Here is a 12,354-nt window from a genome sequence, read left to right as displayed (position 1 = left end):
TAAATGATATATAAAATGAATGAGTTTGAGTGAAATTTACATTTCTATACACAAAGTTATTCTGCATATTAACATTGTCAATGCAAAAGCTTCATCTGAAAATTACAACACTGATTTTTTTTATTATTAAATATGATCTTGACTCCAGATAATAATTGGAAATTGTAAACATCAATGATTGTGGGACATGTCAACATCGCATATTTTTTTTGTAAAAGTCTCCCAATACGATCAATTTTACTTACTTTACTTACTTTAGAGACAATGTATACCAATAATATTAAGGAAAATGAATATCTACATTTATGATAACTTTAGGAATGTAAATTTAGAAATGTTTTAATAATATCAGCCTAGATGTTGACAATTATTAATGTAAACAATGCAGCACCACTACGGCAATGTGTTAAAAAATAAACCCTGAACAACTTCATTTACCAAGCCAACAATTAGCGAACGAACTGAAAATTCATCCACCATTCACATTACTAAATCTTTCCAGCAGCTAGTGCCTAACTTGACTCAAACATGAATCATGTAACATACACACACTGTACATGTCATAACCATGCACTTCTACAGTGTATCACAAAAGTGAGTACACCCCTCACATTTCTGCAAATATTTCATTATATCTTTTCATGGGACAACACTATAGAAATAAAACTTGGATATAACTTAGAGTAGTCAGTGTACAACTTGTATAGCAGTGTAGATTTACTGTCTTCTGAAAATAACTCAACACACAGCCATTAATGTCTAAATAGCTGGCAACATAAGTGAGTACACCCCACAGTGAACATGTCCAAATTGTGCCCAAAGTGTCAATATTTTGTGTGACCACCATTATTATCCAGCACTGCCTTAACCCTCCTGGGCATGGAATTCACCAGAGCTGCACAGGTTGCTACTGGAATCCTCTTCCACTCCTCCATGATGACATCACGGAGCTGGTGGATGTTAGACACCTTGAACTCCTCCACCTTCCACTTGAGGATGCGCCACAGGTGCTCAATTGGGTTTAGTCCATCACCTTTACCTTCAGCTTCCTCAGCAAGGCAGTTGTCATCTTGGAGGTTGTGTTTGGGGTCGTTATCCTGTTGGAAAACTGCCATGAGGCCCAGTTTTCGAAGGGAGGGGATCATGCTCTGTTTCAGAATGTCACAGTACATGTTGGAATTCATGTTTCCCTCAATGAACTGCAGCTCCGCAGTGCCAGCAACACTCATGCAGCCCAAGACCATGATGCTACCACCACCATGCTTGACTGTAGACAAGATACAGTTGTCTTGGTACTTCTCACCAGGGCGCCGCCACACATGCTGGACACCATCTGAGCCAAACAAGTTTATCTTGGTCTCGTCAGACCACAGGGCATTCCAGTAATCCATGTTCTTGGACTGCTTGTCTTCAGCAAACTGTTTGCGGGCTTTCTTGTGCGTCAGCTTCCTTCTGGGATGACGACCATGCAGACCGAGTTGATGCAGTGTGCGGCGTATGGTCTGAGCACTGACAGGCTGACCTCCCACGTCTTCAACCTCTGCAGCAATGCTGGCAGCACTCATGTGTCTATTTTTTAAAGCCAACCTCTGGATATGACGCCGAACACGTGGACTCGACTTCTTTGGTCGACCCTGGCGAAGCCTGTTCCGAGTGGAACCTGTCCTGGAAAACCGCTGTATGACCTTGGCCACCATGCTGTAGCTCAGTTTCAGGGTGTTAGCAATCTTCTTATAGCCCAGGCCATCTTTGTGGAGAGCAACAATTCTATTTCTCACATCCTCAGAGAGTTCTTTGCCATGAGGTGCCATGTTAAATATCCAGTGGCCAGTATGAGAGAATTGTACCCAAAACACCAAATTTAACAGCCCTGCTCCCCATTTACACCTGGGACCTTGACACATGACACCAGGGAGGGACAACGACACATTTGGGCACAATTTGGACATGTTCACTGTGGGGTGTACTCACTTATGTTGCCAGCTATTTAGACATTAATGGCTGTGTGTTGAGTTATTTTCAGAAGACAGTAAATCTACACTGCTATACAAGCTGTACACTGACTACTCTAAGTTATATCCAAGTTTCATGTCTATAGTGTTGTCCCATGAAAAGATATAATGAAATATTTGCAGAAATGTGAGGGGTGTACTCACTTTTGTGATACACTGTATGTCTTGGAGAAACATTCTTAAACTGTTTTGCTTGGCAACTGGAATCTGAGCGGCCCAGCATTTAAACAATCTGTGCTTATTCGGGCTTCATGCCCAATATTACATGACTCCGAAACTTCAACTGGAAATCCTCGTTTATGCCACCATGTCAAAAATCAAAACATCTACAGCCAAAGAGGCTGGTTGGTAATAATTTTAGGATGATCCACCAGGCTAGTCTGTCTGTGTGTCTAACACACATTATTAAACATTAACGTACTATACAGAAGCATTATCATGTCTTTAACAGGAATGACACAGGATGAATCTCTTATTTATAAAATGTATTAGATGGTAACAAAAATCACTTGTACAAATATATACAGCTAATGTTACATATCGTATGGATTGAAACAGGTGAGAACACTGCAAACAATTTAAAAACATGGCATGTAAAATATGCTATTATGAAAATGGAGTGTAAATATAATTACAACAGGTACAAAATAGACAAAGTTTCTATTTTAAAAAGTACTATAAAAATGCACAGACAGGCCAGCAGATGGATACAAATGGTTAGTGAGCTAAAAGCAAGTGCCTTGTTTCAAAATCTTCATAAAGTGCTAAACACACCATCTGAAAATTCATAGCCAATGCATCAGTTTACTGTTACACCAGGAACATTGTGTCAGTTTATGATATGAAAAATGAAGGTAATATAACAGCAAAGAGTCTGCTAGAATTTGTCAGTACTACTAAAATATGAAACGACTACAAAACTCATGACTTACCTGCCAAAGCAGAGTTGGACCCAGTTATTTGATTCCTTAAAACACAATTATACATCCACCTGTAGCCTACATAATTCACCACACTCACATTAAAGGCATTAGAAAATGTAGATCCACCCTTCAATAGCACAAGTTACACTTGTGTCTATAAGCTCAAAACTGAGCCAAAGGAGGTTTACCAAGCTGATATTTTCACTAGTTTTCACTACTGTTCTAAGAAGTCTCTGGGAAGCGTCTTTTCTTGTTCCTGAAACTGCTCTAGAAGTTCATCAATCTTCTCGCTGAGGTTGTTGGATTGGTCCAGTAAAGTGTGTATTTGTGCTCCAGTCTGCAGTTGGCTCTGGCTGTGATCTGAAGTAGGATGACCCAAGGTGACAAGCTGATCTCCCAACGCAGAAGCAGAAGGGCTCAATAGCTGACCACATTCTGACAAACAAAAGAAGGTTTTGTTAAAATGGCAGATGTATTTTAGGGTTTAACACATCTTGAGTAAAAACATCTCTTGTTACAAGAAACTATCACAATATTACACAGTTTTACCTCAGTTTTCATTGACTAAAAACTGACATAATAAGAGACAATTTAGGATTTGGCCTTTTTCAGAATTCACATTTTTTTCACAAAACCAACCACAAACATAAGCAAAATTCTGTTGCTGTAATTTAGACAAGACACTGAACTTTCTTTGACCAGTAATCATTTCTAATTCCCAATTGTGAATCTTGATTTTATAACCCCAGATATGATCACCACACGCCCTCTCCAACACATGTCCAATCTGCGGCCACATCTTATTACCTGCCAGCCCTACACGAGCTGTATCATGTATGGAAAGCCTTGATAAGCTCCCTGTGACCCCCTCTCCACTCACACAGGCACCCACACCAATCCCAGAGATCGCATATTCTAGCGACAGAGGGAAGAGTCCGACCTCCCCTCACTTAAACATGGCTAGTTGTGTTTGTGTTGAGCCTGGCCAGGTCGGTGCCTTTGCTGAGATTTAAACTTTATTGTTCAGACACTCTGCAGTGGTGTGCTAGCACGTTAGACCTTTGCACCATTTCACGTGTGACCAGATTTTAATGTGTGATATATGTGGTTAAAATATCTGCTGTCCATACAATCCTGGCACTATCTTTTCCCATTTAATAAAATAGGGCTGTTGTAGAATGGATTAAGATGACTTACCAGTAGCAATTTCAAACAGGAACAAGCCTTGCTGTCCTGACTGCCCAGATTGATTGAGAGTGCCCCCTAATGTTGTCTGAAAGAGTGGATCAGAGGCCTGTTGACTGGATGTGGCAGTAGAGTTTTGCAGTCCTCCAATTGCCACTCCACCCTGCCCACTAAAAATGGCTGTTGCCGTAGCAGACTGGGGTAATTCTTGGGTGCCAACACCACTTTGCAGGGCTGAAATAGCTGCCTGTGGCAAAAATATATTAACTGAGGCTTGATTTGTGGAAGAAGCAGAGGCACTAGCACTTGAAAAAACCTGCATGGGTTGCTGGTCCTGATAAAGTCCTGGCTGGGTTGAAGGCATTCTGTCAGATGAGTCACCCAAAACAGAGCTCTCATCTTGGAAAGACATAGGCTCTGAAGAATCTTGCTGGGCCACATTTACCACACCGGCTTGTGGAAAAAGCAGCTGTGTGTTCTGGGTTGACTGAGAAGGGGAGCCTGTAGATTGGTTTGTGTTATTGTCTGCTGCAACATTAGTCGTGCTTGGGACTACTTGCATGGGCTGCTGGTCTTGAAAGATATTTTGTGGCATTGTTTCACCACCGATTGGACCCTGGTTTTGAGTACTAAACAGCAGAGGAAGGTTTTGTGGATTAACAGGGGTAGCACAGAACAGCAAGCTAGCCTGTGGCTGTTGCTGACCCTGGTTTTGAGATATTGCAGACAAGTTCTGAAAAATGGAGGCTTGCTGTGGTGTTGGTATTGTCTGAGACTGGGGAGACTGCTGTTCCATTGGAGTGGACAACTGGGTCTGTCCCTGAAAGAGTGAGACAGACTGCGTCGCTGAAGTCGATGTTTCCATGGGAGTGAGAAAAGCTATTTGTTGCTGCTGTTGATGTTGAGTATTGTCAGTTGTTATTTGGCTATGCAGGACACCCTGAGAAATAAACAGGGTAGCTGAGGGAGCCTGCTGATCAGAGGATAAATTAGTTCCTGTCAGCATTGTCACTGTACTGGGAAATAAAGCAGACTGAACTTGTGTAGCTTTAGAAGTGCCAAAGAGTCCTGTCTGTGGGTCCTGGTTTTCAGTCAAAGGTGAGTGACTTTGAAACAGCTGTTGAGGAGGTGAGGACTGGGAAGGAGGTTGCTGATGAAAACTGGGTGTTTGAATAGTAAGTAGTCCTCCTGCCTGTTGGAAAAGTGCTTGCTGCTGGGGCTGTGGGGGTGGGTTCTGAAGAAAACTTTCAGGTGGCTGTGACAGGGTGCCATCTATTTGTGTGGGGTTTTGATGCTCGGACATTTGCTCCCGTGGCACAACAGTGAAAGCTGGTGTGCACTGCATTGGAATCTGTGGCTGTAGGAGTTCAGACTGTAACTGCGTTTGCAGATTTTCCAAGACCTCCTGATGTTGTTGCTCTTGCTGAAGTTGTTCTAGATTCTGCTGATGTTGTTGTAGATTATCAAATACCTTCTGGTGCTGCATATTTACCAAAGCGTTTTGTTGCTGAATGTCCTCAAGAACTTTTTGGTGCTGCAAGTTTTCCAGAACGTTCTGATGAGGTTGCTGCTGTTGTAGGTTTCCGAGGGTTTGTTGCTGAAGATTCTCCAAAACCTTTTGTTGCTGCTGGAGATTCTCCAGAACTGTCTGTTGATGTTGGAGATTCACTAGAGCCTTCTGATGCTGTTGCTGCAGGTTTTGTAATATGTTCTGTTCTTGTTGTTGCTGTTGTTGGTTGGTCAGTGTGTTTTCGTTGCCACCCAGCCTTAAACTGTTCATGTTTTCCTGAACATGCTGCTGGAGGCTTTCAGCAGAAGTTGTTGAACCATATAGTACGGAGTTAAGTTGTTGTTGTTCTTGCAGCTCTCTTACTGCCCTTTCCAGCTGTGCCACCTCCTCCTGAGGCAAAAGGGTTGGAACTTGTGGTTGTTGAGAGTGAGAGGGCCTAGACTCTATGCCCACTACCACCATTCCTGTTCCATCTGGACTATTGTCTTCTGGAGACAGAGTCTCTGGGGTTTCCCGCAGAAACTGCTGGGGGACCTGTGGTGGCACAGGTTGAAGGTCTTCAGATAAGGACACTTGAAAAGATGCTGTGGGTGATATGTTCTGTTTCTGAATAGTGGTAAGTGGTTCTGAAGGTGCAAATATTGTGGGTACAGGCTGTTGAGAGTCAACAGGTGGCAGAGTAACTGGGCTAGGATAAGATTTGCTGCTAGAAGGAAGGATGGTAGTGATTTCCAAAATCGGCTGAGTTGAATTAATTAAGACCTCTGCAGGCTAAATAAATTAAAAACAGTGTTAATGAATTGCACATTTAAAAGTTTTTGTAACTTAAATGAAAAATTAACAATAGTATATGACTGACCTTAAAAATGTTAGATGATGTAGGATTGGAAGAGATTTCCATTGGAGTAACTTCTTCTCGTTTGACAATAGATATTATCGGGGCTATCACAGTATTGTTTAGGCTACTGGTCCCAGTTTGCAATGCTGCTACCATGACAAAGTTAAAATAAATATAATACAATGATAATAATAAATGATCATTAATTTTCAAGTCTATTCATACATTTATATTACACCGTTCTTACCTTTTATCTGGTCTTCAAAAGTGCAAGGTTGGGTTGATATTTCTGACTTTACAGAAATATTAACTTTTTCTGTATGACAAAAAAAAAAAGAGAAGGTTATTGACCATCACACTTAATGTTGTTTACAAACATAGTAAAATGAATTATATGTAATTACCACTCTAACACAACATGGTTATACAGGGCTCAAAAAACCTGCAGTTGTTAACTAAAAAAATACAATATTAGCATTCAATGCTACATTACATTATCAAAAGTACCAATGTATCACTTGTTATACAGCACAGACCTTAATTTTATCTTCAATCTTTTTTTATTTATTCTTGGCCAACGATGCCCAAAGGAACTGGCAAGTCTGGGGATTGAGGTTATCCAGTTCAGTTTTTATAAAGAAAAAAAAAAATCGAGCTGAGCAAATATGTTCACTTAGTCAATTAAAATGAAAAGAAATACAAAAATATTTAGCAATCTTCAGTAAAAAATCTGTTGTATGTCTTACATCTCTATCAAAGAGCCGATACATTTTAGCGTTAATAAATTATTCTATATACACCAGCTTCAAATTTCACCATCTGGTAAACTTCATTTACCTTCATGGTATTTTTGGACATTAAAACAACCTTTGTAACCTTTGTACAGACAGTTTACTAAATACCGTTGCATGTAGAAGTAATCAACCCCAGAGATTACCCTGCAGAGCAACATTTGACTTTAGGTCTTTATCAGTTGAATAACACAGCAAATGATGAAAGAAAGTAAATGATGTATTTTAGAGCAGCAGGATATTTTGTTAATGCCACAATTATTCAACCTCTACATAAAATCAAAGATCTTAAAACCTACTGCTAGTCTGTATGACCTAAATTTCTAAATTTCATCCAGAAGCCTTAGTGTTTTCATCAGGACAATGAAAAACCACTGCCATGTTACTGCAAAAGACTTACAAGATGTCCTGATAGAGGCTGCGACAAATGTCAGTGGCAACCATGAGACAATCACTAAATGACCAAGGACTTCATGGCCAGACTCCATGACACACACAATGCTTGACCAACAAGCACAGAAATGGTCGATTAAAAGAGTTCTGGGAAACGTTTCTCTGGAGTGAGGGATCAAAACTGGAACCATTCGATATCATGGATTCACAGAAATACCAAAATATTTTAAGAAGGAACGTTTTGCCTGTCTTCTGTGGTAAAATTGAACCTTGGTGTTAACTGGACTTTCCAGCAAGACAATGATCCCAAGCACATGTCCAAGTTAACCAAGTTAAGTTAAGGAATCAGTACTGGAATATCGGGAAGTGGTCTTCTCTGCCACCAGATTTAATGGGGTTCTATAGGAAATCAAAATCGCTTGTATGTATTTCTTTCTTGGTTTACCGAGATTTTTTTATATATTTTTATTCAATTTGAACAAACCTGGTTGAGGAGTATAGGTGAAAGGCTGTACGTCATGTGTTCGTCCTGCATTTGTTAACACAGAGATTCCAACTGACACAGAAGAGGTCACCGTCAAATCATGATAAGGAGGCACCTTTACTACTAGGTGATTCTAGTCAAGAACAAAAGAAAAATGTAAATCAGTATGTATTTACTATTACAATATTTATTACTTGAGACAGCTGCACTTACTTGATGGAAAAGCTCCATGTCAATCTCTGCTTCAGCCTGCCATAAGGGGTTATCATCTGCAGGCAAAGAAGAATATATAAATAAAGTTGGGACAGAAGTTGGTATGGTAAATGGATGCAGCCATACCATAGACTCTAAGATCCAATTTTCAATGTAAATTGTTTTTTATTTACATACACTTTCCTAAAACACTAAAATACTTTCAGCTTGCATATAAAACCCATGTACACGCATCATCTTCCATTGTACTATTGCTATATTATTGCTGTTATAAGAAAGCATGTAATTTATTTCAGTTTTACTTCTATGAATATGTGTGATTCCTGGTCAATAAAGTAACATAGAATTACAAGAATCAGTTCAAAAGTGCACAATGCCTAGATTCTTTAGAAGATTTTAGTGGTATATCCAATGCATTGTTCAGATCTAAAGAACATATAGACACCAAGAATCTACACCAGCCTTTGGCAATACCTGTAGACGGGTCCTGAAAAACAACTTTTGTGCCCTTAAGGAAGTTCTTGCCAATAATAAAGACCTCCTCTCCTCCAGTCACTGGGCAGGTATGAAGACTCTTCTTAAGGATTTCAGGCACTCCAGCAGGCTGAGCTGTAGAGACATACACAAAATTCTTGGCTAGTTATCAGTGAGCAAACCAAGCGTACACCATTATACAGAGCAAATCAATGTTTATGTGTTGCTTTTTAATATACTGACTGCAGAGAATAGCTGAGGAAAGGGTCTGTAGAGTGAGAAAAGTGCCGTCTGGTTTGGGGATGTTGACTCGAAACGCCAAACGAGCCCGGGTGCTCTTCTTTTTAGAGCCAGCTACTCCAATGCGAGCTTCAACATCTGCATTCCTCAGCTTTAATATTCCAACACAGTCCACTCTGCAGAAACATGACTTAGGTAAGTTCTGGCACTACACAATTCACAAGAAATAATTCCACCGGCTATCTCCAAACATTGCAGAGCTGCCAGACAAGTAGAAAACACAACACTTACGCTAAGGTCATGGAGTTGCTAGGCTCAAGGTTCACTTCAATAACCGTGGTCCCTTCAATATCCACTTCCTTACAGGCCGTCGTGTTGCGTCCAGTAACTCTACAGGCTTGATAAAAGCCATGAGGCTTTACACGTCCAGCGTCATTAGCCACAAACACTTGGAGAACAACTGGTTCGTTAACACCCTCCAACTGAAACAAAACCACATTGTCCAGCTACTTTAGACTACAGCACAAATAATAGATGCCAATATTGAACCAGTTAGAAACATTTCATCTGTATAAATGTAAAAAATCTTACTTTGACAGTTGGGAAGCCTTGCTGAGTGCGGTCTTTAACAGATCCCCTGCTTCCCTCTGTAAGGTAACGTGCTCTGTGCTGCGTCTCTGGCTGTACAAGAATCTTAAGTTCTTTCCCCTCACTCTTTTGTGGATACTGCGCTGAAAGAATCCCGCCTTTCAGACTGCCAGTCACCTCCAAAGTGCTACAGGTTTAAAAAAAAAAAAAAAAGACAGAGAGAGTAAAGAAAAGCCTCACTTTAAAATGTCCTTTTTTTAAATGTAGTAGCTAACAAAAGAAACATTAAATACGTATTAATACTAATTAATACGTATTAGTAATTAATGTATGTTTCAGCAATTGCCCTGTCATTTCTGAAAAACCTTGCAGGATAAGTTTTCTTAATCTCTTTATTTAATCTCTATATATTCCGCATTAATCTCCATAGTCCCAGTTATAATGAAATATTTGAAATCTGTGATTTTCTGTGTTAAAATAATGGTGACTGCCTTGAAACCAGTTAAATGAATAATGCAGTTTAATAAGAATACGCACTGGGTGAATCTTAGCATTTGATTTAAACTGATATTTAAACACATTTACAATCACCTAAGCTTAACTAATTAAATAGAGAACTAAATCTCCAGTAAAAATGATGATTAAAGGATAGAGACATCAATATACACAATATGGTCAAAATATGTGGTCTCATGACCATGAGCTTGTTTTTGCTAAAAGAAAAATGTTAAAAGCCAAACATTAAAGGCTACACTTTTTATTTATTTTGTTTTTCTTACGCTTTTTACCATCTGAACCAAAAGTAAAGCTAACTTAACCGCAATACAGATGGAACAAGCTGCTTCAATTTATGCAGACACACTAGCATCAGAACAAGCGATTTTCCAATGACGTGGTCAGGGTTTTAGCATCCTGTTAAGTGTGACAGGATGCAGTTTGGGACATAGCTGTTGTTCAGAAGATGCTACATAGTTGACTGTGTAATTTCTTGTGTTGTAAATATTTGACTGGCAAGATTTACTAAACCTGTAAAAGATATCCACACTCACACGCTTAAATTTAAGTCTTGATAGCCACTGTTACAACTGCTATATGAACAAATGGGATGGGGTAGGATGAGCTTAACCAACCTTCCTTTGAGACTGCCTTTTGTTTCAGAGCCTAGCTGTGAAAGAACAAAGTGTGGTGCTTTTGCACTGTCTGCATCAAACACATCCATGGTTGCTTCATCACTTGCCACAGGCTTTGAACCAGGCCGCTGACGAGGCGTTCGCTTACGGGACTTTCGAGGAACCTCTGTGTTGTCATTGTAAGAATGATTGCTCAGCATGCTGAAGTTGGAAACCGAATCGTCCATCCATATGGTACTGCTCTGCTCTGAGTCTGGGTTAAGCGCTAACTCGTCCTGGCTGGACATGCGGCTGTCATCAAGCAGGTCTTCTGGAGGTGGAGAGATGTTAAGGACAGTGCGGCGTTTTGATGGCGTCATCTGGCTCTGATGGGCTGCCGCACCGATGCCATCACCGGCTGCAGCCCCGCCGATGACCGAGGGTGAACCAGGCTCTGCTCCCAGCACCTCGGCAGGGAGACAGTTGTGGAGCCTGGAAGACTGCTCTGGAGCTGAGGTAGCACAGTGCATGCTGGGACAGGAAGAGGCACTGCTGTGCGCGCCAGTGGAGGATGAAGCAACGCAGGTGGTGGCTGCATCTGTAGTGTGCACAATTAAGAGTTAATAATGTCTATAACTATAAATCTGGCTAGCAGTCCCCATCAAGCAGTGCAATTTCTGCATGATTTCCACCTACTCCCTACAGCCAATTTAGTTTTAATTCAAATGACACAATGTTAGGTCAATTATGTGTATTTTTTTTCATTTTTTGGTCAATGAATACATGTTTCTGCAGAGAAAAATAGAATTTTATCACTGTGATGTTAAATCACAATATATGGTTCAAATGGTAAAGAATGTGCCATGTAGACATGCCTAAGGCATAATGCATTTGCTATTACATCTTTAATCACAGTTAATCTAAACAGCTTCTAAAAACAAGTATGCTCCAATTACAGATTTAAGGCATTAAATAATGCATGCCAATCAGAAGATTTGGTTGGGACTGAGCATAGCCATGGAGACAGAATAAACAAGCTTCTGACCTACGAAGCAGAGAACTGCAGACCATTTTATAAGCAGACTCTCCCTGTTTCAGAGGGAACTCCCTGGAATAAAAACGACAAATGACAGCAAAAAAGCAATAAGTGCTGGTCATTCAAAGGTCAGCCAATGTAAATATTAGCAATTTTTGCTCACAAACTCATTCGTGCACAAATGAATAAAAATCATCCCCAGAGTGCTGTGCCGGTACTAACCAGAGCACATGGTAAAACAAAACAGATTTTAATTTGAAAAAAATAATAAATAAATAAATAAATCATAGGGCCAGTGTTAAAATCTTTGTCTTAGTAATATAATTAATTTCAAGTTTGATTTTATGTTTGATATTTGTTAATGTTTTGTCACAAACCATCACCTTAAGCTGGGCTGCCTTATTTAAGTAAAAGAAATGCCATAACAAGAACTGTCTCTGTAAAACCATCACCACCACATCAATGACCAAATTGGACTAATATTAATAATACATTATTAAAATGAAAAAATGAAAACAGATCAGGCTTTCTATAATTAAAATGCTAAATAATAATCTT

At 39.9% G+C, this 12,354-nt stretch overlaps 1 protein-coding gene across 3 annotated transcripts in view; it reads right to left on the bottom strand.

Annotated features, from left to right (window-relative positions):
- Nucleotides 1-2,555: 2,555 nt before the first annotated feature.
- The window catches only part of nfat5a (nuclear factor of activated T cells 5a), a 28,360-nt gene continuing 18,561 nt past the window's right edge, over nt 2,556-12,354 (bottom strand). For 2 of the 3 annotated variants that reach the window (XM_062992758.1, XM_062992741.1), the window contains exons 3-13: nt 10,782-11,358; nt 9,655-9,838; nt 9,355-9,545; nt 9,067-9,239; nt 8,824-8,958; nt 8,350-8,405; nt 8,137-8,269; nt 6,716-6,784; nt 6,490-6,617; nt 4,133-6,401; nt 2,556-3,370 (exon numbers count right to left, since the gene is read on the bottom strand). In XM_062992758.1, the coding sequence (XP_062848828.1) occupies nt 3,150-3,370; nt 4,133-6,401; nt 6,490-6,617; nt 6,716-6,784; nt 8,137-8,269; nt 8,350-8,405; nt 8,824-8,958; nt 9,067-9,239; nt 9,355-9,545; nt 9,655-9,838; nt 10,782-11,358 (4,136 nt within the window). In that variant the 3' untranslated portion in view covers nt 2,556-3,149. The remainder of the gene's footprint in view (nt 3,371-4,132; nt 6,402-6,489; nt 6,618-6,715; nt 6,785-8,136; nt 8,270-8,349; nt 8,406-8,823; nt 8,959-9,066; nt 9,240-9,354; nt 9,546-9,654; nt 9,839-10,781; nt 11,359-12,354) is intronic. The other variant, XM_062992749.1, reaches the window with a different exon arrangement.

Source organism: Trichomycterus rosablanca, chromosome 1, assembly GCF_030014385.1.
Source record: "Trichomycterus rosablanca isolate fTriRos1 chromosome 1, fTriRos1.hap1, whole genome shotgun sequence".
Classification (NCBI taxonomy): domain Eukaryota; kingdom Metazoa; phylum Chordata; class Actinopteri; order Siluriformes; family Trichomycteridae; genus Trichomycterus; species Trichomycterus rosablanca.
Note: the sequence above shows the minus strand (reverse complement) of the source record. Positions and strands in the feature narration are given on the sequence as shown.